The following is a 27,235-nucleotide window of genomic DNA, read 5'->3' as shown; positions in this document are numbered from 1 at the left end:
TTTTTTCTGAAAGCAATGTCAATATTTTGTTAATATTTTAAAGTTCTGGATTATCATTCTACAGAAAACTATTAGGAATATTGATTTAAGAAAAATGCATGCTCAATACATATTAATTTATAAGAACATTTCCTTTTCTTCCATCTTCTAAGATATTAAAGAGGTACCCATGATTAAACATTTTTAATATAAAAGGCTTGGCACATACCAGATGCTCAGAAATAGTTGTTTAATTTGTTCAATGAAATCAATGCAAGGGTATGAATGGCTGTATGTGAAAGTAAAAACTTTTTAATTAATAATTTCTTATTTATTTTCTCCTAGGCCAGTGGTTCTCAATCAAGTGATTTTACTCCCCAGGGGACATTTTGGTAATGTCTGAGACATTTTTAATTGTCACAATTGGGGAGTGGGTTGCTGTTGGCATCTACAGGACAGTGCCCAACAACAAAGAATTATTGAGCCCCAAGTGTCAATAGTGCTGAAGTTGAGATATCTTGCCCCAGAATTTCTCCAAGCTAGTAAATACTAAAGACCACAGACAGCAGAACCACCTCTGTGCTTGTTAAAAATCCACATTCCTGGCCTCCACCTTAACCTACTAAATCAGAATCTCTGGAGGCTAGGCCAGGGCAATTATGTTTTAACAGCTCCCTGGTGATTTTTTTTTTTTTTTTTTTTTTTTTTTTTTGAGACAGAGTCTCACTCTCTTGCCTGGGCTAGAGTGCCAGCAACCTCAAACTCCTGGGCTCAAGCAATCCTCCTGCCTCAGCCTCCCAAGTAGCTGGGACTATCGGTACATGCCACCATGCCCAGCTAATTTTTTCTATTTTTAGTTTCGGCTAATTTCTTTCTATTTATAGTAGAGACAGGGTCTCACTCTTGCTCAGGCTGGCCTCGAACTCCTGAGCTCAAGCAATTCTCCCACCTTGGCCTCCCGGAGTGGTAGGATTACAGGCATGAGCTACTGTGCCTGGCCCCTGGTGATTCTTAAAAGTTTGAGAAACACTGGAGTTGGGAAAGTTTGGCTTTATCACTTAGTAAATGCTTACTGTTTGTCACATCATATGTTTCTTTTTATTTTTTTCTTTTTCTTTTTCTTTTTCTTTTTTTTTTTTTTTTTTTTTTTTTTGAGACAGAGTCTTACTTTGTTGCCTGGGCTAGAGTGCCGTGGCATCAGCCTAGCTCACAGCAACCTCAAACTCCTGGGCTCAAGCGGTCCTTCTGTCTGCCTCAGCCTCCCGAGTAGCTGGGACTACAGGTATGTGCCACCATGCCCAGCTAATTTTTTCTATGTATTTTTAGTTGGCCAATTAATTTCTTTCTATTTTTAGTAGAGACGGGGGTCTCGCTCTTGCTCAGGCTGGTTTCGAACTCCTGATCTTGAGCGATCTGCCCGCCTCAGCCTCCCAGAGTGCTAGGATTACAGGTGTGAGCCACCGCGCCCGGCCACATCATGTTTCTTAAAACAATAATGGCTATTAGACCTGAGAATATTTTATAGAAGAAGGACATCTACTTTCCTAGACGTGCTTTAGGAGCACATATGAATAAAATAAGCGGCTATTAATTATGTGCAAGGGCTACGTAGTAATTATTCCAACACAGCTGGAATGTGTCAATGTTACAGACTCCCAAAGGCCTGACACCATCAAGGACACAAAACTTTCTGTCTTAATTTCCCTATGGAAAGAGGAGATCAAGGTTTCTTTCACTGTGGCCTAAGTGTACATTTTTGTTCATGTTATCTCTCCCATGCTGCTGGCCCACTTAAAACTGTGCCCCTGAGCAAGAGTGGCCTCCTGGGGACCCAAGTAGAATGTTCTTACTAGAGAAACAAAAAGTGAAAGCTAGGTTTCCAGGAAAGGAGTTGGCCTAGATACAGGTTGACAGAACCTCTTCTCCCTCTCTCTTCAAACTTAGCAAAATGAACTAAATCCATCAAATAATAATGTCCTAGCAGTAGACACCTGCCCCCAAGTTTAATGAAGAGTAGAACCTAGGAAACAGACTTGCGAGTGACTCAGTTGATCTGAAAACCAAAAGGAGGAGCTGAGACTGGTCCATCATAAAAGGGAACTTACTATTTCTTCCTTCTAGCAGGGAGAAAGACCAAAAATCGCCAGCTGGGAGTAATTCCTGACTGATAAACGTGTCCCAGACAAAATAAAGGTTTTCCAGGAAAAACAATGGTAAGAAAAAGAGGGAAAAGCAAACAAAATCAGCAACAACAAAAAGGCTGACTTACACTGAACCAATAGCTCTAGGTCTATGGGACTTTCCCACCAAGCAGCAGATGAGATCATTGGAAAGCTAGGAATAATTCCAAACCCAGGGGCATCCCTATGGGATCAGATGCACCACTGGAAATCTAAAGAGAAAAAACAAACTGGGGAAATATTTACAACATATATGGCAATGAGTTACTATCTCTAACATGCAAAGAGTTTTTACAAATCAATAAGAAAATTTAAGAACATTACCAACATTTCAATAGAAAAAAACAGACCAGTAGTTTACAGGTAAATAAGTACAACTGACCATTGAGCTTGTGGAGAGATACTCAAACTCTTCATAATTAAAGAAATGCAAGTGAAAATATTGGGATAATATTTTTTGCGTACAATAATGGGTAAATATATAAAATATAAATATCTATTTTTGGCAAGGGAATGATGAAAATCAAGTAATTATATTCTGTTGATGGGAATATAAATTGGTGATGTAAACTAAATAAAAATTAACGAGGTTTATACTGTGTTTCCCTGAAAATAAGACAGGGTCTTATATTTATTTTTCCTCAAGAATACACCCTAGGGCTTATTTTCAGGGGATGTGTTATTTTTTTTTAAGTGTGGTACAATAATCTACATTGATTCAAATATAGTTAAGTTGTCTTCTTCTGGAACATCATCGTAACTCTCCAAACCCCAAATTCCATCCTGAATTTCTTGCCACTCTATTTCTTTAGAACCATTGGCCCCAATCTCTCATGTCAAGCAATAGAGTTCTCATGGGGCAAATGAGAAGGGCTGCTCGTCTTCTTTTTTTTTTTTTGAGACAGAGTCTCACTTTGTTGCCCAGGCTAGAGTGAGTGCCGTGGCGTCAGCCTAGCTCACAGCAACCTCAATCTCCTGGGCTCAAGCGATCCTCCTGCCTCAGCCTCCCGAGTAGCTGGGACTACAGGCATGTACCACCATGCCCGGGCTAATTTTTTTTTAAATATATATCAATTGGCCAATTAATTTCTTTCTATTTGTAGTAGAGACGGGGTCTCGCTCTTGCTCAGGCTGGTTTCGAACTCCTGACCTTGAGCAATCCGCCCGCCTCGGCCTCCCAGAGAGCTAGGATTACAGGCGTGAGCCACCACGCCCGCCCGGCCTGCTCGTCTTCTTTACTGCTCCAACGAAATGCATTGGTTGTGCAGATGCGCTGCGTAGCCACGCCCATCACTAGATCTTATTTCAGGGGTAGGGCTTATATTATGCAAATGCTTAGAAATCCTGCTAGGGCTTATTTTATGGGTAGGTCTTATTTTGGGGGAAACACAGTACTTTGGAAAAAAGGAGAGCTTTATTTCTCATAAAGGGTAGCAGCCTGTTGGGTGGCCATTCTAACAGGTTGGGAAGCAGAGCCCGGCCAGAAGCCAGGCACATGTGCTTCAAAGAAGAGACAAAAGACAACAGGATTTTATATTCAGCATCAAATACACACATTTAACAAGCTATAGAAGGAGTCATAAATGTTTATAAAGGGAAATCATACACGTGCATTAATAATCGTGCCTTATCTCTCACATCCCATCATGGCTGGGAACTCAGTTTAAAGGTAATTCTGGAGTCCTCTGGGCCAAGAGGGGGTCCATTCAGTTAGCAGGGGGGCTAGGATTTTATTTTTAGTTCACAATGATTAAAAAAAAATTGGTAAACCTAGAAGATGATTTGGTGATATCTCTTAAAATAAAAAATGTTTATACACTTGAGCCTGCAATTCATTTTTTGGAATTCAGAAGCTTACAAAATCTCTGGAGTCAGATGAAAGACTAGGATGGTGAGGAATCAGTGAATAAGAAATTCCAGATCACAGAGAGAGCCAAAAGAAAGAGACTACTTAATACACACTTTTAAAGTTGTTTGAGTGTTATGTTGTTTGTTGTGATGTAAGCACTTCTGGTGTTCTCTCTCTCTCTCTCTCTCTCTCTCTCTCTCTCTCTCTCTCTCTCTCAGACAGGGTCTCCCTCTGTTGCCCAGGCTATAGTATAGTGGCATCATCATAGCTCACTGCAGGCTTGAACTCCTGGGCTCAAGCAATCCTCCCATCTCAGCCTCCCATGTACCTGGGAATACAGGTGCATGCCACCACACCCAGCTAATTTTTCTATTTTTTTGTAGAGATGGGGTTTGTGTTGATCATCCATATCCAGTGGTCCCAAACTCCTGGCCCCAAGTGATCCTCCTATCTCAGCCTCCCAAACTACTAGGATTACAGGCATGAGCAACAGGCCACTTCTGGTAATCTCTAAACCTCTGATACCAGCATTTGTTTGGAGAACCAAAGGGACTTGCATGTGTCTTGGTGCAGGTTGGAGATCAGACACAGGAGGCAAGATGGATGTGATACTGAGAATTCCCAGGAAATAGGAAATCAGAACAAGTGATTAGGAGAGCTAACCCCAACCCACCATAGTCCTACTCAAGTTAAACATCCATAAAAATAGTGTGAGTGAGTATTGGACAACCTCTAACACTATTCAGTAGGAGTCCAAGCAGGAAGACTTGGGATATCCAGTCAACTAACTCCTAGAATTCACACAGATCATTTGCTTACTCTTTAACTCAAAGAGGAGTTTTATACTATTGATTTTGATACTTTGTATGTGTATAGAATTCCCAATTAAGGCATTTCTCCACTGATCTCTGATTCCTAGTTAGGGGCAAAAAGGTCATCTCTAGACTAAGCATCATTGGCTTTCCCATAGCAGGCATGATCCATCCACAGACTGTTTTAACCTTCAACTTTCTAAATTCACAACATGTAAGACTGACATATGTCAGTCTATGGATTGTTTGTATTGACTTATAACTGTGTTTTATAAAATTCAAAACACCCCTCTAGAGGCCATCTCTTCTCTAAAGTAAGGTCTGATTGCTGATAGGTGCTCAGCTCTTACGACCAAGCTGGCTTGCTTACATCTGGGGCAGCTGCAAACGGGGAAAACAATGTGCAGGCTCCTTTCCCTGGGTGACACAGGGCCCGGGAATCTGTGTTTGTTTAAGCTTTTCATCTGATTCTGTGACTCGGCCTGGTTTGGGAACCACTTGGGGTGGACGCAGTCATCCTTAGCCGGAGAAAGGAGAGATCAGGCAAGCACAGCGAGAGGGACAGCGTCATGTGAGAACACTTGGCTCTGGGGCTGTGTTTACTCCTGTTCTTGGCCTAGTTTGTGATGCCTGCTTTTCCTTTGTTTCCGCTCCAGGGTCTCTGGCTTCCTGTGCCCAAGTAAGTTTCTTTCCTGCCTGTTCCACATTTATTTCCTTTCCCTGCACCCTCACACTTGGCTTCTCCTCTGCCAAACCCTTTAACATAAGGAAACGGTGACCTGATGACATTCACCCTAAGCTGCTTGAGGCTCTTTTTAAAAGACCTTTAAAAACACCTGATGAAACATTCCAAAACCCAAGCAACATTTCCTCATCTAATTGTTTTCCTTGGGCTCTACATTGTAGCTGGACTGTGCCTGCTGTACATCCACAATGTGACATTGTATCATCCACATGGCCCATTGTGGGTGGTACTGATACATTTAAGTGGTACCCATACATTTAAGTGGTACTGATTTAAAGAAAAAGTCAGACACTATTCCAAAGTAACATCTTCAATGAAAAGGAGCAGTACAGGGAGCCCTGTGTTAGAAAGGGTGGTAAGAGCCAGAGGACAGAATCCCCGAGTAAGGAAAGCAATATGGCATGGGTGGGTACCCCAATTCCAGGGGCCCAAAAACTTGTGTGCTGTTAACGAGAATGGATTCATGCATTACTTCGGTAATTAACAAGAACAAAGTCCTCTGAGGTCCAAGTTCTTTGGTGCTTGGCTGAGAATTTTATCTCATTTAACAACTGAAGCATTTTAAAAATCTAGTAAACACTCCAGAGGTCATGCCCTAGTGGAGAGACAGCATAAAACAAGGTACTCTTTAAGCACAGCATTGAAAACATAAAATATGCCTAATACACTTGGAATGTACGCAGCTTGTTCACAGAAAGAATGCTGGAGAACAGTGCCAGCAGTGTGGGGTCCCAGAAGACAGTTTTCCCGAGTCAACCAAGTCAATTTCTTCCCATGAGTAACCTATGTTTTAAATGCAAATCTACCTTTCTTCTACAGTGGTGCTTAACTCCTTTTTAATTTATGGTAAGATGGAGAATCATTTTTTTAGCGTTTTTAAAAAATGGGACTATAACATTTTCCTAGTAATTCCATTTGGGAATTACTCAGAACTTTTAAGCACAAGCTGTTAATTTAAGGGAAGAACCATAAGGATTTTCAGTCATATTAGGGGGCAAAAAAGACCAAATTTTGAAATTCTAAATTTTAAGAATCCTGATTATCCCAGAGATAGTCTTTGCAGTAGCCTCTGGTTTACTCATCAAACATTTTAATATTGAGAACTACCCAATGAGAAAAAAGGCTTTTTCTTCCACCAGATTGAGCATATTCAATGACTTATCCTAGCATTGATGTAAGTTTGCTAAAGATGATGGGGCTAGATTGTGAAGGCATTTTACATTTATATGCACAGAAAAGTTAATTACTTCTTTAAGTAACCATTACGATTATCCACATTTAAATGTAGAGAATGGTAATAGCTTCTTCTACAACACATTAAAAGCCTCTGTTGGATTGGGATCACGGCCAACATAAAATCACTTTAGAAACCACAATAGCTTATAACAAAATCAAGTAAAGCATACATATCCTCCTTGTCTTTGAAGATTCCCCAATTTATCAAGTGAACATCTTCTCTACAGCTCATTTCCCCTCTCCCTCTCCTCTTCCCCTACTCTCCTTCCTTCCCTTGTTCTTCTACTGTTTTCCTCCCTTCCCTCCCTCTGCCCTCCTTCCCTCCTTCCCTCCCTGCCTGCCTGCCTTTCTTTCTTCTTTCTCTCTTCCTTCCCAACTTCCTTCCCTGCCTTCTTCTTTTTCTTCCTTCCTTCTTATTTCCCTCCATCCCTCCTCTCTTTTGAGATCAGTCCCCCAGTTGATTTCAGAAGCAAACATTGCAAGCTCAAATATCTTAGGAAACTAGCCAGATAACATAAATGAGTAAAGCTGCCAGGTATCAGAAACACTTTGTGACTCCTATAAAGACTCAGGCACTGAGGAGCCCAAGTGCCTAGCTGCTAAGTAATTTATAGGCTGGTTGAGATAAGACAGGCAAGCACTGAGCACTGTATGTTCACTGTGTTCAGGTAGGTGCTGCTGGTCTGGGCATTTTCTTTACTTGCTTGGGATGGATGAATTCATACCAAAATGGGAGAGACAAGAATTAGAGCTAGGAGGAAAGTTACATGTCACCCAAGCAGGTTTTCTCATTTCATGGTATAGCAAACTGTTAGCAAAAAATAGTCTCTGGAGCCAGAAGGTCTGAATTCGAAGCCAGATGGTCTGGATTCAAATCCAGACGTGTCACTTATTGGCTGTGTGACCTTAGAAGAGATGCTCAGTCTCTCCATCCCTCCAAATCTCCTCCCTTCCCATCTCCTCCAGAACATTGTCCCAGCAATTGTATCCTCCCCTGCAACATAAATTTTCTTTCACTCCATCAAATATGCTGAGATTTCTTCCACTTAAAAAAATTTTTTTCATGTGCCTATAGTTAACAATACTGTGTTGCACATGGAAAACTTTGCTAAGAGTTATGTGTTTTCTACCACAATAATTAAAAACACACACACAAAACTTCGTCTGCATTCTTCTCCAGCTACACCTCAATTCTTTGTTCCCCTTTGAAACAGATGTTCTTGGCTGGGCGCGGTGGCTCACGTCAATAATCCTAGCACACTGGGAGGCAGAGGCGGGAGGATCACTCAAGGTCAGGAGTTCAAAACCAGCAAGAGCGAGACCCTGTCTCTACTATAAATAGAAAAAAATTAATTGGTCAACTAAAAAATATATAGAAAAAATTAGCAGGGCATGATGGCGCATGCCTGTAGTCCCAGCTACTTGGGAGGCTGAGGCAGAAGGATCACTTGAGCCCAGGAGTTTGAGGTTGCTGTGAGCTAGGCTGATGCCACAGCACTCTAGCCCCAGCAACAGAGTGAGACTCTGTATCAAAAATAAATAAATAAATATAAATAAATAAATAAAACAGATGTTCTTAAAAGAGATGTTTTCCTCCAACATGGCACTTGTCAAAGTCTTCAGTGACCTCAGAGTTGCCAAACCCAGTGATCATTTCTTCAAACTCATCTGGCTTGATTGGTAGGCAGGATTTAACAGACTGTCAGTCACTTCTGTTTGAACTACTTGCTTCGTGTGGCTTCCAGAACACTCTCTCAGTTGTCATCATACTCTCTCATCAACACTCTCTCAGTTGTCATCCCTAGCCATTCTCTCCTGGTCTCCTTTTCTGGTTCTTCCTCATCTTCCAAATCTTTGATTTGGGATGAGCTACAACTTGGGCTCAGATCATTCTTTGTGATCCCATGCAGTCCGTGGCTATGCACCGAGGAATCCCAAGGTTACATGTCAGCCCTGTCCCTGGACCTCCAGCTCATCTCCTCCCATAGTCTTGCCCTCCTTGTTAAAGACAGGCCATCCTTTTAGCCATAACTACCCAACAATATTCTGATCTTTCTCCAAAGCACTTATCATTATCTTTCATACATTTACTTGCTTGTTTCTTTATTTCTTGTCTATCTACCCCCCCAACTCAAGTGTGATCTACATGAGTACAAAAAATATGTTCTCTTTTGTTAATTTCTAGATGCCCTGAGCTTGGCATAGAGTGGGTGTTCATTAAACATTTGTTGAATAAATAAAAAATGAACGAAAAGTCCCTGTGTTCATGGAGCTTACCTCCTAACAGGAAATGGAGAAATATAAACAATAAACAAAGGAGAATGCCATGGATAATAGGAAAGAAAATCAAAAGCCAATAAAATTCACGCATGCAGATACTGCATTAGAAATGTATTATATGTCAGGAGGTGGTAATTGTTAGAAAGAGAAGTGAAATAGAGTAAATGGGTAGATATTGATGGCAGTGGGGAATGAGTACTATTTGGTATAGTGTGGTCAAGAACAGACTCTTTACTAAAGTGACATTTGAGCAGAGACCTAGAATAAAGCGTGAAAGTGAGCCATGGGGATGCCAAGGGGAAAAGTATTATGGTACAGGGAACAGCAGGTGCAGAGACCCTGAGCAGCCATGTTTAGAGCAGCCAGAAGGCTGTCAGAGCTGAGGAAGGTGGGATGACGGCAGGGTGGCAGTGGGCCAGATCACAAGGTCCTTGCAAGCCCAGATAAATGACTTGATTTAGTTTAGGTTTTTTATTTTATTTTATTTACTTCTTCCTTCCTTCCTTCCTTCCTTCCTTCCTTCCTTCCTTCCTTCCTTCCTTCCTTCCTTCCTTCCTTCCTTCCTTCCTTCCTTCCTTCCTTCCTTCCTTCCTTCCTTCCTTCCTTTCTCTCTCTCTCTCTCTCTCTCTCTTTCTTTCTTTTTTTGAGACACAGTCCTCCACTCTGTTGCCCTGGCTAGAGTGCAGTGGTGTCATCACAGCTCACTGCAACCTCATCCTGGACTGAAGCGATCCTCCTGCCCCAGCCTCCTGAGTAGCTGGGAGGACAGGCATGTGCCACCATGCCCGGCTAATTTTTTCTACTTTTTTCTACTTTTTTTTTTTTTTTTTTTTTTAGGAGAGATAGCATCTTGCTCTTGCTCAGGCTAGTTCTGAAATCCTGGCCTCAAGTGATCCTCCTGCCCCAGCCTCCCAGAATGCTAGGATTACAGGCATGAGCCACCATGCCTGTAAAACACCTGGTTTAGGTGTTTTCAAGATCACTGTGGCTGCTGCTGTGTGGAGTCTATATTACAGGGAGGGAAAGGAGTGGCCAGGACCACTTAGAAGCTACTGTAATAATCTGGGCAAGAGATGATAATGGCTTCAATCAGGATAGTAATGGTGGGGCAGTGATATTAATGGTGAAATCAGATTCCAGGCATAACCGGAAGGGAAAGTTGCACCAAGCACATGGCACAAAGCATTGCCCTTAGAAGGTATTCAACACAGAATTATCAGATGCATGCCCAAATACTTCTTATTCTCATTACAATCACATATTCTTATTAACTAGTTCCAAAAAATCCCCATTTCATCCCCAGGATTTCTCAGAAGTTTCCTTTCAAAAACAAAGTACCAATTCAACAAAAAAGTGTATTAGGTAATGTCGTTTTTTTGTTTGTTTGTTTGTTAGGTAAAATTTAAAATAAATAAATTGTACTTTCAAAACACCAAACAAACCAGATTTTCCCATAAGAAGATTCCAAGAGGAATTTAGTATTTCATATTGAAAGGATCTCATTAACCCTTAAATCTCTAACATTTACCACATGTAAATTCAATGAGCCTTTCATTTTTCTCTCTTGTTATCCATAGTATTCTTTTTCTTTTAACTCCTTAATTACAAACACAGCTATTTTCAGACATGTCATTTACACAAGGAATGTATGGTGGGACAATTACTGATTCCCTCCATGGGAAAGCCTACGCTATAGTCTCTTCTTTGCTATAGATTTGCAGAGTTAACTGGCTCCACATTTCCCAAGAAACAAGAGCTCATGTGGATCCCAGACAAGAGGTGCTCTGGCGCTGCAGTTAGGAGACATGCTCTTACACTGATTCTGACAGGACTCTCCCCAGGTTATCTTCCCTCACTGTGCCTCAGTTTCCTAGTGTTTAAAATGGGGATGATTACATAGTACAGATATCATAGGTTTGTGACGAGCACTGGACAAGTTAATGCTTATAAAGGCCACAGAACATAACTTTTAAATTCTCAATAAGTGTTAGCTATGTGTTATCATCATCATTATTATTATTTTTTAGATTGAGGGTCTTGCTCTGTCCCAGGCTGGAATGCAGTGGCGCAATCAGAGCTCACTGCAGCCTTGAACTGCTGGGCTCAAGGGATTCTCTTGCCTCGGCCTCCCAAAGTGCTGGGATTACAGGCATGCACCACTGTGCCCAGCCCAGATCTCTTCTTGACTAATTCCTTCTGCTAGAGGATCATAGCTATTTTCCTGACATTAAATTTTAATTAAAATATTTTCCCAATTATAAAAGAAATATTTACGCATTGCATGGAAAGCAATAAACTGTGGGCTCTGAAATGTTACAGACCTGGGAATGAATCCTGACTCCACCCTCCCAGAGTTTGCGAACTTGGTAAATTCTTTACCTTATCAAAGCATTGATTTCTTCCTTGCACAATGGGACAAATCAGGGTACCTACCTCATGGTGGGGTTGTGAATATTAAATGGAATGATGCAGAAATGTTTTTAACACAGTACCTGGCCATAGTGAATGCTAGGAAAGAGAAAAGGAGTGAGGGGGATGGAGGGAGGAGAGGAAGTAAATAAGGAAGGGAAGAAAGAAGCATGGGGACGGGTATGGCAGTTCAGAGCTATGATCCTAGAACTCTGGGAGGCTGAGGTGGACGGATCTTGAGATCAGAAGTTCAAGACCAGCCTGAGTGAGAACAAGATCCCATCTCTACTAAAAATAGAAAAATTAGCCAGTGCAGTGGCAGGTGCCTGAAGTCCTAACTATTCAGGAGGCTGAGGCAGGAGGATCGCTTGAGCCCAGGAGTTTGAGGTTGCAGTGAGCTATGATGATGCCACTGCACTCTACCAGGGGTGACAAAAAAAGAAGAAGGAAGGCAAGGAGAAAGGAAGGAAGGAAGAAAGGACGGAGGGGAGGGAGGGAGAGATGGAGGGAGGAAAATAGGGTGAGGGAAGAGAAGAAAATAGGAAGAAGGGAGGGTGAGTGACTGTTACAGTATAAGAAATCGACATGGAAGAGAAAAGTTTAATAACTGTCAAATGCTTTGAAAAATGCTTAGAAATAGGATGCGTATTTTTATTTAAAAGAGAAAAATATTTTTCTGTCTCTTTTGCAATGCTGTTTCTCTCAAGAGGGATTTTCCTATGTAATTCATGGGATAAACATAATACCAACTTGGAAATTTCTTCATATTTGGGATTTGTTCATATTTTCTTTACAAGAACCAACTAAAACACATTAAGAATAATAAAAATAATTCTTAGCAAATAAATGTTTGTCTATTTCTCAACTTAAGGGTTTATCTTCAAAATTTCAAAATGATTTATTCACATTAATTTAAAATGACAGTCCCCAAATTTGAACTTGCTTACATACGCCACATATAAGAGCATGTGATACAACATTCAATAAGCTGTTTTTTTTTTTTTACCTAAAAGTTAATAAATACTGTATTACTTGTGGCATAACATAGAAATGCAGATATCTTAGGAAAAACTAAAGAAGAAACTGTCGCAAGCTCAAGTGTAGTGGGTTTAGTAGTCTCCTAAGAAATACTGTAGGACATCTGTATGCTGAATTTCTCCTGATTCAAAGAAAGCTCTATTTTTTCCACTGTAGACCCAGCTTCCTTATTTACGGAGGCAGCTGTTCTGTTTTATCATATTCAAGAATCGCTGCAGTAGGATGATAACAAAAAATGTAATCAGAATGTAGATAAGATGAAGACGCAAGGAAAAGTCGGGAAAACAACCCATTCTCCAGGATGCAAATCTAATCCTATCTCGGCAGGTAAATTCCAGCTTTTCACTGGAAGAATGAAAGCAGACAGAACTACACAAAAGCTCCCTTATTGATCAGGATGGTGAGGTAAGGGAGACTTGCTCAATGTATCTGCACAGTTAGTATCATCATTTTGCTCTGGGGCAAAGCAGTGTGACGTAGTCATGAAAAGCAAGCACTGCCTGGGTGAGACTTAGGCTGTGCCACTCCTTGGCTGTGTGACCTTAGACAAGTTACTCAATCTCTCTGTATCTCATTTCCTCTCCTGTAAACTGGAGATGCTCACAATATCTGTCTCATAGGGTTGTGCTGAGAATTAAACGATGTAATACCCAAGTACCCAGAGCAGTGCCTGACACATGGAAAGTCCCCAATAAATGTCAGCTATTAGTCTCATCATGCATTTGATTAAACTGACATTCACTAGAAAACACACAGTGCTGGAGATCAAAACTCACAATCTGTGAGCATATGGAGGGTGGGATGACAGATCCAGTACCCTCCCCTCTAGCTTAGATCTCTTTGGGGGAGGGATGGAGATTGTAGCTGCTGATGCCTTTTTCTTTTCAGAAATAAACCTGAGAATGGTGAGCTAAAATAAATGTCACATCTCCATTGGCTCATTTCTGAGGAAGAAGCAATTGTTAGCAATGATAGTCAGTGCAAGTGACCTCAAAACAGCTCAGCTCACAGTGTGTAGTCCTATCAGTGTTTTGTGGCCTGTTTTCCTAGCCAGTGAATCAGACATCTCATCCAAGTGCATGTCTTCTTTTCCCACATACAATTTACATGTATAGCATGACTTTTACCAAATGTATTTTTAACTACTGTATACGTTTTTCTTTCTTTATTTCTTTTTTTTCTTTTGAGACAGAGTCTTGCTGTGTCACCCTGAGTAGAGTGCAGTGGCATCATCATAGCTCACTGCAACCTCAAACTCCTGGCCTCAAGTGATCCTTCTGCCTCAGCCTTCCAGAGTGCTAGGATTACAGGCATGAGCCACACACCCGGCCACTACTGTACAAGTTTTCACTACAACAGAAAAAGGCAAGGGGAAGGCCATTGGAGAATGGGTAGGAGAAAGAGATGGAAAAGCATCTGCTATTTCATCAAGAAAGGAGCACTAGATGCTCACTTAAGCAATCTTAATTAAGCATTTATATAGATCATCCTTGCTATTGTTGGGGATCAGAAACCAGTATCCCCAAATATGGTGCTCTGACATGCTGAACTGAAGAAGAAGAAGCCTTAAGATCATTCTGACCTCCCCCTCAACCACCCTTTGTCTTTCCCTAAGCACAGGATGAACTTGTTCTTTGAAGTTCCCTTATCTGCCAAAGAAGAAAACAATTACCTCTGGTCCCTTCTCTTAGTTTTCATTAATTGCACTCATATCGCAGGAAGAAAAATTGAAGTCTGTCAACACACCTGGACAGACTTTGTCACAAACCATTGTCTGCTCTGCAGGTCCAACAGACTTTATCCCAGGCCATTGTATGTTCTTTAAGCCCATTGAATCCCCTCCAAAATCATTTACTACCCCCCTAGCATCATCCACGCCTCTCCATGTCCCTTTTCCCCAAGAAGAAGGGTATAGAATGACTTGCACCCCACTGTGTGGTGGGGTGATCACTCTGTGATTCTCGCCTGTGCATGCAATAAACTTTTATGCCATTTCTCTTATGAATCTGCCTTTTGTCGCTTGACTTTTCAGTGAACCTTCAAAGAGCAAAGGAACTTTTACCTTGGCCTCTACACTATGAATCCAGCAGCTGTTCCTGAGAATGACCCCCACAATTTGTGAGACCTTTCTGATACCTGACTTGCTGCACATGGACAAGGTCTATTGTAAATGGCCACATGAGTCTATCCAGGACTTCAGAGAGATAACTTGGGATCACTCCAAACCCTCAGGGACATGAGGGATAATTTATTCACACATTAACTGGAGAGACAAACTGGTTCCCTGCCTAAGTGAGAACTGGATTGGCAACCTTCCAGTAGCACTAAGGACCAGACCACTAGTTTCTGTCAATGGGTTCTATGTTTGATTTGGGTGGCTTAGTTCCTTCAGAAGGCATAGACTTTGGTATCTGCAAATGAGCCCTGTTTCAAAACTATTTGGATTGGGTAAGACCATTCTTAAGAAAACAGGCTTATCTACAACTGGGTTCTGACATACTGAACAGCATCAGGGGATAATTTCTAGAGCGTTACCATCATTAGTCATTCCCATTGCTGGAATGCTCAAAATGTGCATAGAAGGAAATACACTGATGTACTCGGGAAATATCTGTGAATGTGTCAGAAATTTTGTTGGGAAAATCCAGGCCAGTGTCATCTATTTTAAGAGGTAGCCATTCAGAGATAAGGGATTTTACCAAGTAGTAGAGTTGGTAAAAGCACAAGAATATTTCATCAGCATTTTAAAAATTTGGATGATGAAGCTATCTGCAGAAAATGAAATCAGGCTAACACTGATAGCCCAGCAAAGATGAAGGTCCTAGAACAGTCTCCAGAAAAGTCATGATATACTCAGATTGAGTTTTTTTTTAGTTCAAGAGAAAAAACAAATAGGAGGCAGAATTCCCCATAGTTTCACTTTGTAGAAAAACCCATGGGATACAAATCTTGCCATGAGTCAATTCAGAAGCCTTGATTCCTAGGGCAAAAGTATATCAGGAGACATCCATTGATAAGTCATCAGCATATTGTGGGCACTTAAACTACATAATTGGTTTAAAGTTTAATATGATACATTACATTGTCATCCCTGAAATGAAAAAAGCCATGGTAAAGACATAAATATATAAAAAAAATCCAAACCCACAAATAATCCCAAACCACAATAATCAAAATACATTAAGAGGTTTCCTTCACCTCTTTTGCAATGAACAGTCTCCAGACTGTCCTGCCTAGGACTGCTGGACTTGGCAAATACAAATACAGGACACTCAGTAAAATTTGAATTTTAAGCAAACACTTTTTTAGTCCAAGTATATCCCATGCTATTTAATTCATATTTGACTGTATGTCTCGTATTTATTTGGCTAAGCTACTTCTGCCCCATCCTTGGAGCTCCCCTGCTTTAGCTAATAAAAAAATTAAATTCGCATTCATTAATACCCAAACAGAGAGGCTACAAGTCGTCTTTCTAGTGGGGTTCAAAGCCTGGCTCCATCACACGATCACTTTGAGACCTGGGGCAAGTTACTTAACGTTATTGTGCCACAGTCACCACATCTATAAAATGGGATGAATAACAGCTCCTCCTTAGCAGAGTCATCTTGAGGGGTACATGAGATTATGCATGTAAGGGTCTGGCACAGTACCCAGCTCATAGCAAATGTTCAACTAATGTGAGCTATTTGTTATTGTTGGCAGGAGAACACGGTTGAAGAAATAAAATGGCAAGGAAGAGGGTACCTGAGATTTTTCGTTTGCCAGGAATATTCCTTATCTATACATAGATAATTGGGAGCTGTCAATGGTTGTGACTTTGCTTATTTGACATTCATTTTATTTGACAAATAAAGGGTAGCACATAAGAATAATAAATAACCAATACTAATACAGCGTATTATGGTTTACAACAGAGATCTTCAAATTCACTTTCTTTAAAATGCATATTTTAAAGAAAACTCAAAACAATGATTCTCAAAGAGGGGATATTGTGAAAATTGACCTATATAGTCCTGGCATCCCTCCCACCCACCAGTGCCAGCCCCCTCTGAGTTCCACTGCCCTAAATAGTTTCAAGGATTCAAAAACAAATCTGCACTAAAATATTTCCTTTGGCATGGAAGCAAATTTAGAGCAATCTTTATATATGTACACAATGTATATACCAGGATTTCTGGTCCCAAATGTGTCTTTTTGGCCAGAGCTCCCGCACAAAACAATCCTTCTCAATGTCGTCATCAACAAATACAAAGGGCAACTGGCTTGACACCACCGGCAACAAAAGGTCCTCAGCAGAATGGCTTTGTCAAAGCAAAGGCCAAAGAAAGTTTAACCTGTGGCCTCTATTCACCACCGGAAGAGTCTAAATGCCTTCCCCCTTTTGTAATGGAGAACATCTGCCCTTCCAGGAGAATAATCTCTCTCTCAACAAGAAGTTTTACATAAAGAGAAGCAACATCCTTTTTTGTGTGTGGTTTCCCTAAATCCTTGATTAGAAAATGTATCCTTTTCAAATGGTTTTACAGCCAGAATCTCTAGCTTGCCTAAAGGGTACCAACCTTGTTTCTTGCTCAAGGGTAAAGTGAGAAATATTGTATCTGTAAATAAGAATACCAGGCTTTAAGGAAAATTGTGGTGAACTAGGAAAATTCTAGTACACCAGAATTTTCCCGTGTCACATTTTGCAAACAGTTTCTAGTGTTAGTGTACAAAGAACCAGAAGGCAAGGTAACGATAGCATTTGGGATTTAGTTAGTGGATTTGATTAAAATGACAGCCAAATCACAAAATTTCGGTCCTAGAGGTACTTCTTGAACATGGATTATATGATGTAGTTTTGTATGGTCACAGATAAACGAAATTCAAAACAACAACGTAGAGTCAAGCAGATGCAATTTGGGACTTTCAGCAGTGTAGCAGATGCATAAAGCTAAAACAAAAGAAAAACAAGGAAGCAAACAAAAACAAGCCAAGGCATTTCCAGTGTGCTGGCTCTGGGCACTTCTCCCCCCAGAAAACAAGAAGTTCTATGACCAGGAATTTCTTTAAAAATCTAGCAAGTGGCAGCTTCCTATTTTATTTTAGAGCACTACTCCTGAATGTATGTAAAACGGTCACCTTCCTAGCTTGCCTTGTCCAGAGGATGTTAAAATACTAGTTTGAGGTTTGGCCATCTTCCTGGCTTCCTACTGTTAATACATGTATCCCTTTGAGAAGACAACTAGAAAGTGTCATGTATAAAATGTAACATTTAGGTGGAGGCTGGGAGCTAGAGTAGGAGAAAATGGGGAGCTAGTGTTTTATGGGTACAGGGTTTCAGATGGAGATGATGAAAAAGTTCTGGAGGATGGATGGATGGTGGTGATGGTTGCAGAACAAGATGAATGTATCTAATGCCAAAGAACTGCACACTTAAAAGTGGTTGAGTCCAGGCGCGGTGGCTCACGCCTGTAATCCTAGCTCTCTGGGAGGCCGAGGCGGGCAGATTGCTCAAGGTCAGGAGTTGGAAACCAGCCTGAGCAAGAGCAAGACCCATCTCTACTATAAATAGAAAGAAATTAATTGGCCAACCAATATATATAGAAAAAACTAGCCGGGCATGGCAGTGCATGCCTGTAGTCCCAGCTACCCAGGAGGCTGAGGCAGGAGGATCCCTTGAGCCCAGGAGTTTGAGGTTGCTGTGAGCTAGGCTGACACCACGGCACTCACTCTAGCCTGGGCAACAGAGTGAGACTGTGTTTCAAAAATAAATAAATAAATAAATAAAAAAGTAGTTGAGATAGTAAATTTTTGTAATCCTAGCACTCTGGGAGGCTGACGCGGGTGGATGACTCAAGGAGCTCAAAACCAGCCTGAGCAAGAACGAGACCCTGTCTCTACTAAAAATAGAAAGAAATTAATTGGCTAACTAAAAATATATAGAAAAATTAGCCAGTCTTGGTGGCACATGCCTGTAGTCCCAGCTACTTGGGAGGCTGAGGCAGCAGAATTGCTTGAGCCCAGGTTGCTGTGAGCTAGGCTGACGCCACGGCACTCTAGCCCAGGCAACAGAGTGAGACTCTGTCTAAAAAAAAAATAGTAAATTTTATGTTATGTATATTTTACCATATATAAAAATAACATTGATAGGCTAATAAAAATGATGGAATTTCTTAAAAAGCTAATGTGAAAGTGAAATAGAAAAAAGAGAGAGAGAAAGAAAATAGAAAAGAGATTAATGAGACCCCCGCAGAGGGGGGTGTTGGTGGGGAGGGCAGAGATCCTACAGGAGAAGGGAGGGTTGGGTACTTCCTCCTATCAAGGTCAAAAAGAGGGTCCCTCACTTAGGAAACATTGACGGAGTACCTGCAATGAGAGGGTGCTCTGATTTAATAACTAAACAAACTATGGCAAATAAAGGAAATCAAGCCATTGAAAACTAACTGCATATAAATGGCTAATAAGCACATGCAAAGATACTCAATGTCATTAGCCATCAGGGAAATACAAATCAAAACCACAATGAGGTACTACTTCACACCCATGAGGATGGTTATCATCAAAGACAGACAATAGCCAGGCTGCAGTGGCTCACGCCTGTAATCCTAGCACTCTGGGAGGCCTAGGCGGGTGGATTGCTCGAGGTCAGGAGTTCGAAACCAGCCTGACCAAGAGCGAGACCCCGTCTCTACTATAAATAGAAAGAAATTAATTGGCCAACTAATACATATATAGAAAAAATTAGCCGGGCATGGTGGCGCATGCCTGTAGTCCCAGCTACTTGGGAGGCTGAGGCAGGAGGATTGCTTGAGCCCAGGAGTCTGAGGTTGCTGTGAGCTAGGCTGATGCCATGGCACTCACTCTAGCCTGGGCAACAAAGTGAGACTCTGTCTCAAAAAAAAAAAAAAAAAAAAAAGACAGACAATAGCAAGTGTTGGCTAGGATGTGGAAGAATGAGAACCCTCATCCATTGCTGGCGGGATGTAAAGTGGTACAGCCACTTTGGAAAGGAGCCTGACAACTCTTCAAACAATTAAACATAGATTTATTTAATACCATATAACTCAGCAATTTCATGCCTAGGTACATACTCAAGATAGATGAAAACACGGGTCCACACAAAGATTTGCATGTGACTGTTCATGGCAATATTATTGCCAGAAAGTAGAAAGAACACAAAAGTCCATCAACTTGTGAATGGACTACAAAAATGACAACAAAAAACCAATAAAACCCCAAATAGTGGCATATCCCTTAAATGAAATATTATTCAGCATTAAAAGAAATGAAGAGGATACTGATGAAAGCTGCAACATGGATAAAGCTCAAAAGAATCATGCTAAGCCAGACACAAAAGACCGTATATTTTACGATTCCATTTATATGAAATGTCTAGAACAGGCAAATCATAGGGACAGATGAGGAGTGGTTGTTTGGGGCTGGGGGTGGAAAGGGGACTAACTGTAAGGGAGTTGGGGGATCTTTATGCAGTGATGAAAATGCTCTAAAACTAGATTGTGGGAATGATTGGTAAACGTACTGAAGATTACTGAATCATACACTTACATGGGTGAAATTTATGGTATGTAAATTATATACCTGGATAAAGTTGTATTAAAAAAAAGAATGGTAACAACAAAAAAGAAACTATAATTTTTTTTTTTTTTTTTTTAAGAAACAGGTCTCCCTCTATTGCCCAGGCTGCAGTACAGTGGCACAATCACAGCTCACAGCAACCTCAAACTCCTGGGCTCAAGCAATCCTCCTGCCTCAGCCTCCCAAGTAGCTGGGACTAGAGGCACATGCCACTGTACCTGGCTAATTTTTTTAAATTATTTTTTGTAGAGGTGGGGTCTTGCTATGTTGCCGGGGCTGGTCTCAAACACCTGGCCTCAAGCGATCCTCCCACTTTGACCTCCTGAAAGTGCTGGGATTACAGATGCTAGCCACTGTGCCCTGCCAGAACTATAATTTGGAGCTTCTAACAAGTGAATACCAAACCAAACCATGAAGGAAAGTGGCTTGAGAGGGGAAGCCAGGAAGAAGAGCAGCAAAAGAAAGACCGTGAGGTGAGAGGTGTAGGTGAAAACCTACACAGGGCACAGGTTTGAGGAATGCCTGAGATCTGGCTTAGCTACAGCCTGGATAACAATTAGACTTCATTTGTTCATTCATACATTTGTTCCTTCCACAAATATTGCCAAATGCACAGGATGACGAGTTCCACACTCGGCTAAGTGCTGGGGAGACGTGGCCTTATGGAAATGACATTCTAGCAGGGATGGCTGGATATTATGCAATGACATCGATAGTTCTGTGAGAACACGTAACAAGCAGAGCTGGTCAAAAAGTGCTAGAGTTAAGCAGGCCAGGAGAGAGAGGGAGGGAGAGGAAGACGATCAAAGGGACAGTGAATAAAAGCCAGGGATGGGTAAAAAACACAGCACCTACAAAGTTTGGTCTTTGATCCAGAAGCCATGGGCAGGCCAGCAGAGCCTTCCTTAGCAGAGGGACATTAGCAGACTGGCCTTTTTATTTATTAATTTATTATTTTTAGAGATGACATCTTGCTGTATTGCCTGGGCTGGGCTCAAACCCCTGGGCCCAAGCAATCTTCCTGCCCTCGTGCCCAGCTCAGCTTGGCTTTTTTAAAAGATCCCTTTGGGCCAGTGTGGTGACTCACACCCATAATTGTAGTACTCTAGGAGGCCAGAGGGGAGAGGATTGCTGAAGGTCAGGAGTTTGAGGTTGCAGTAAGCTTATGATGACACCACTGCACTCTACCCTGGGTGACAGAGTGAGACTCTGTCTCAAAAAAAAAAAAAAACAACATTTTATTAATCCATTCTTTGATTGATGGGCACTTGGGCTGTTTCCACAGCCTTGCAATTATGAATTGTGCTGCTATAAACATTCGAGTGCAGGTGTCTTTTTTGTGGTATATGTACACCATGGAGTACTATTCAGCTCTAAGAAACAATGGTGATATAGCACACCTTATATTTTCCTGGTTAGAGCTGGAACCCATACTACTAAGTGAAGTATCCCAAGAATGGAAAAACAAGCACCAGATATATTCTCCAGCAAACTGGTATTAACTGAGTAGCACCTAAGTGGACACATAGGTGCTACAGTAATAGGGTATTGGGCAGGTGGGAGGGGGGAGGGGGGCGGGGGGCGGGTATATACATACATAGTGAGTGAGATGTGCACCATCTGGGGGATGGTCATGATGGAGACTCAGACTTTTGGGGGGAGGGGGGGAAATGGGCATTTATTGAAACCTTAAAAGCTATACCCCCATAATATGCCAAAATAAAAAAAAATAATTAAAAAAAAAAAAAACGAAAACAAAAAAAAAACCTCACTTTGGCTACAAGTAGACTGGATTGAAAGGGCAAGGTGAGTATAGAGAGAAACAGCAAAGACAAGGCTAGAAATGAACTTGGAGTTAGAGGGAGGAAGTGTGAAAAGCCAGGAGGAGAAGTCTGAGCTCTATTCAATGTTCAAATGGGAAGTGATCAAGGTCGGGCAAAGAGGGAAGTCCCCAAATCCTATCTTGGATCAGCTGGACAATTAGAGAACCAAGAGCAGGGGTAGGACTCAAATGACTACCCCTATACTGCACTAGTGATATGCTAAGATAACCCTTCCCAAAACTGATCACAAAGCATTTCTTAAAAATGCTAATTCTCAAACCTACATCTTCTAAATCTGAATTTTGAAAAAACTCAGCCTGGGAAGCTGTGTTTTTATTGTTGTTTACACTGCTGTAGGTGATTTTCATGGTCGGGCAAGTTTTAGGAAAATTAGATACTGATCCATATCTTTTTTTTTTTTTAATTAAATGCCTAGACAAGTGGCAAAACAGAGTAAGATATAATATAGAAGCTATGCTAAAATGTGACTATCCTTTTCTTCAAGTGAATGGTGATGATACAGGTTGAAAAAAAGTGGTTCTTCTACAACAAGAACAGGTAAAAACAACTTGTAAAAAGGGTGACCATAGGAAAATAAGACAGTTATGCTGGATGTGCACAATATTGGTTTGTCAGCCTCTATGGCATTAGCACTCAAGAAGAGTAGGTGCAAGTCTTGGCAGAATCTGAGTATACTAGTTTCCCAGGGATGCCATAACAAATTGCTACAAACTTCGTGGCTTAAAACAACAGAAATTTATGTTCTCACAATTCTGGAGGCCTAAAGTCCCAAATCAAGGTGTCAGCAGGGTGGCACCGCCTCTGAAAGTTCTAGAAAAGAACTCTTCCTTGCCTCTTCCAGTTACTGGTGGCTCCAGGTGATTTTTGGCTTGGGACTGCACAACTCCAGTCTGGGCCTCTGTTTCTTTACATGGCCTTCTCTGCATCTGTGAGTTTCCTTCCTTTCTGTCCCTTATAAGGACACATGTCATGGAATTTAGGGCCCACCTGGTGAATCCAGGATGATCTCATCTCGAGCTCGAGATTCTTAATTACATCTGCAAAGATCCTTCTTGCAAATAAGGCCACATTCACAGGTAGCAAGGGTTAGGACTTATAAATATCTTTCCTTTTCTTTCTTTCTTTTTTCTTTTTTTTGAGACAGAGTCTCACTCTGTTGCCCAGGCTAGAGTGCCGTGGCATCAGCCTAGCTCACAGCAACCTCAAACTCCTGGGCTCGAAGGATCCTCCTGCCTCAGCCTCCCAAGTATCTGGGTCTACAGGCACACACCACCACTCCTGCTAATTTTTATGTTTGTTTTGTTTGAGACAAGGTCTCACTGTGTTACCCTGGGTAGAGTGCAATAGCATCACTGGAGCTCACTGGAGCCTCAAACTCCTGGGCTATGCTCAAACAAGTGATCCTCCTGCCTCAGCCTCCCAAGTAGCTGGGACTACTAGAGCATACCATGACACCTGGTTAATTTTTCTATTTTCAGTAGAGACAGAGTCTTGCTCTTGCTCAGGTTGGTCTCAAACTCCTAACCTCAAGCAATCCTCCTGCCTCAGCCTCCCAGAGTGCTAGGATTAAAGGTATGAGCCACTACACCTCGCCATAAATCCTTTTTTCATAAAAAATTCCCAGGTATTCATTAAAAAAGAAGAGAAATATTGAGTGTGATGTCTAAATTAGAGGGGCCCCAATATAATTTCAGTCAAGATCTTGGTACCAAGGATAGGTAGACTGGTCAAGCAGTGACCTTATCAAATGGGACTTGGAAAAGACTTGCTTCTATCACAATATGCCATGTGCTTTTATAAAAACAAATTCCAGTCTTTCTGATTATTAAAATGCCTATCTGTACCACACCTACAACTACACTGGTAACACATCTCAAAAAACTATTAATATTTCCCAAAATGATGACAGATTCCAAGACAATAAATCTAGATCCATCAGCTTTTATTATTGGCATCCATCCACCTCTGCCCAATGTGGTCCTAGGCTCAAACTTGTCAGGCTTTGCGACAATAGCCAATGTAATACCAAGGCATCATTGCAATTTATATATTGTCTTGCAAATTCTGCTAAACATAATTATAGGCAAATGAACTTTCAGCACAGGATAGTTATTATCTAGACTGCTGAACTTTTTGACCACTCAGGCTACTAACCTATCTTTCATTTAATTTCACAATGGTAACCTCTGCTTGCTCTCTCTAATGTTTGTAGCAAAGATAGCATAAGTTCAGCCTTCACACTGCAAAAGAGAGCTCGAATACATTCATCCTAGATATCCTTTTGTACAACCTCTACTAATAAATCCCAGAGTGAATTTCTCCAGTTATGTCTCAACATAAAAAGGGACATTACTTTTTGTTTTTCAAAGGAAAATTCAGAAGTGGCATATATTTAAATTCTAATCATTCAAGCAAAAATGCTAGAAAGCCCTCCAGACTTTGTTAACTAACACACAAGCAGAATTCCAAGGGAGGCGGGTCAGTCTTTTGTGTGCAATCCAGTAACAGAAGGAAAGTGGTTGAGTCTGATAATTTTTGCTATAGATTCCTTAATCTAGGCAATGATTACAAATTCATGCATCTAATCTGTTCAATGATAGGCTGATTTCTAGATAACTCATTTTGTAAACCTTTGGACATTAGCGTTCCAGCTGGGGTGGGCCATGTGCTGCCTTCCCGCTGACATCAGTGGAAATCTCGAGTCAAGATCAAAGTGACTTTATGCCACTCTGACCCTTTCCTCACAATGCACAGTGGCGCCCAGTTTCTCAGCTCAGAATTTTCAGATGGGCTTCAGTGTCCCCGTGGGAGTTACCACTTGCAAACAGGCTATAGATGTTTATAGCCTCTAAACAGTGTATAGATATTCACTATAGATACTACAGCAGGCCCATTGGAAATCACGTCTTAGATTCTGGCTTTCAAGAGGTTTCCTAATCCAGATCCCTACATTTCAGAAAATCTCATGTCTGGTTGCTGCCCCAAGACTCAGTAAATAGAAAAGGGAACCCCAGCAGGGTGGAGTGGTGGCAGTCATTCTGCCCCCAGAAATGCACCTTGGGACTCAGCCTGAGAAGGATCCCTTACCTTGACAGTCATGTCTGCGCTGGAGGTTCCTGTGGTGTTGGAGGCTGACTCATCTCCCTTTAGCAGGGTACTCTCCCACCCGACTCCTGGAAAAAAAAAAAGTGCCATTTGAACCAAGTGATTCAGCGGACACAGATAGACACACAGCTATCATTTTTTTATTCTTTTAAAAATATTTTTAGAGGTAGGTATCACTCTGTCACCCAGCCTGGAGTGCAATGGTGCGATCACAGCTCACTGTAGCCCCCAAATCCAGGGCTCAACTGATCCTCCTGCCTCAGCCTCCTAAGTAGCTGGGACTACAGGCACGTGCCACGACACCCAGCTAATAATTTTTCTGTTTTTATTTTATGTAGAGACGAAGTCTCAATGTCTCGCTATGTTGTCTAGCTGGTCTCAAACTCTTGGCCTCAAGCGATCTCCCTGCCTCAGCCTCTGAAAGTGCTGGGATTACAGGTGTGAGCCACCATGCCTGGCTACATAGCTGTCATTTCTCAGATTCCATTCTCATGTGACTAGTAAAGGAAAGCAAGGGGTGATAACCTAGAGTCTCTTACCTACCTGGCAGTTACAGGACCAGGAAAGCTGCCTTTGTGTGATCTGATAGCACCTCTTTTGTTTTTTCACCTAATCTCTAACTTTGGAGTCCATTGTCTAAGTCACATGTCTTATAGATAGTTCTATGTCTAGCCTAGGGGAAGAGGTTGGAATGAACTCTTTTACATTCCAGGCCTCATACTCATGTTTTATTTGGGACCTAAAGTCAATCCTAGAATGTAGAAATACACACATCTAATTCAATACCTGCTAGAAATGACCCTGGGTTATTCCTGGCTCTCAATTCCACACACCTACTAGAAATAACTGAGAGTTTATTGTCACTTTGAAAATCTGCACATGCCCTCTCTCCAGGTCTTTAGAAATGTCATTGTTCCTTTCTTCTTAAACTGCCAGACTATGTATCTGGCAAGATACAAGATTTTGTTCTCTCTAACCTTAAAGAAGAGACCAGGAACCGGTGTTGCAAAATATCTATGAACACAATATAGTAAACACTAAACACTAATTCAGATGCAATTTGTGTGTGTGTATAGAGTTGGAATCGTCTGCATGAGTGAAAAGTTTGAAGTAATATCAAGTATATTTTTAAACACATAGGTTTATTGCAAGGAAAAGCATCTCCTTAAAGGCCAATAAAGTAACACTTAGTAGAGTTTCTCAGGGTCTACTTTATAAAGCAAGTGCACATTTTATAATTGGTAAAATAATTTGCCAGTTTGGAAATGAGAACTCATAACCTAAAGTATTAAAAACATTGTTTTCTAAAGTGGGTTAAAATTTTCTGCATAATATTTGTTTATATTACTGATTTCCTTAACAAATAATTTTTTCTAAGGATAATTCAAAGACAATGTTCATCCCAAATCTGCATAATAACACAAATTCCAAAATTCCAACTGTCTAGCATTATGTTAAATCAGGATTGGGAAATGTTTTCTGTTTGCCAGATAGTAAACATTTTAGGCTTTGTGGTCATACCCTGTTTCTGTCGCAACTCCCCAATCTGCCCGTGTAGAGTGAGGGCAGGCACAGACAACATATAAACACATGGGCATAGGTGGGTTCCAATAAAACTTTATTTACGAAAACAGGCAGTGGACCAGATTTATCCCACAAGAGGTACTTTACCAGCCTCTGTGCTAAATAAAGAAACCAGAGATGTGTAAGAATGCTATACGCCAGCATGTCTAGTAAGAATCAACTAAACAACCAGGTGATGAATCACTAACAATTGTTTGAAGTTACATGATACTTTAAATAAACTAATATAAAATTATTTAAATTCTAATATATTAGCATTGGTTACATTTCCTTATTTTATGTTCTGAATCCTTAAGACTCTTATTTTGTAGTATATATGAACAATGGATTAATCAAGACCCGTAGGCTGTAATTCATTGCAAGGTACAAATAGTTGTCATTTCTGACTAGGTTGCAGAAATTGGGTCAGAGGACTTTGGTGACCTGACCTACACTTTCTTCTCAAGAAACTGCCGCAAGGAGGTTATCAGCTTGGCTTAAATGCATGTTTCTGGAAGAAAAATGTCTGCTCCTATGTGAATAGATTATTTCCCTGACATGCCTTGCATTTAAGAGACTCATAACCCCTCCTGGTTTAAGCCGCTGTTGGTGCCTGTTGG

General features: G+C 41.1%; 1 protein-coding gene across 7 annotated transcripts in view; it reads right to left on the bottom strand.

Moving 5' to 3' along the window:
• Positions 1-27,235, bottom strand: part of PALM2AKAP2 (PALM2 and AKAP2 fusion) — a 428,813-nt gene that overhangs the window by 106,991 nt on the left and 294,587 nt on the right. For all 7 annotated transcript variants that reach the window (XM_012736750.3, XM_012736754.3, XM_012736751.3 and 4 more), the window contains one exon: positions 25,035-25,120. In XM_012736750.3, the coding sequence (XP_012592204.1) occupies positions 25,035-25,120 (86 nt within the window). The remainder of the gene's footprint in view (positions 1-25,034; positions 25,121-27,235) is intronic.

The sequence above is a fragment of the Microcebus murinus genome, chromosome 12, assembly GCF_040939455.1.
Source record: "Microcebus murinus isolate Inina chromosome 12, M.murinus_Inina_mat1.0, whole genome shotgun sequence".
Lineage (NCBI taxonomy): Eukaryota > Metazoa > Chordata > Mammalia > Primates > Cheirogaleidae > Microcebus > Microcebus murinus.
This window is presented reverse-complemented; position numbering and strand designations above follow the sequence as displayed.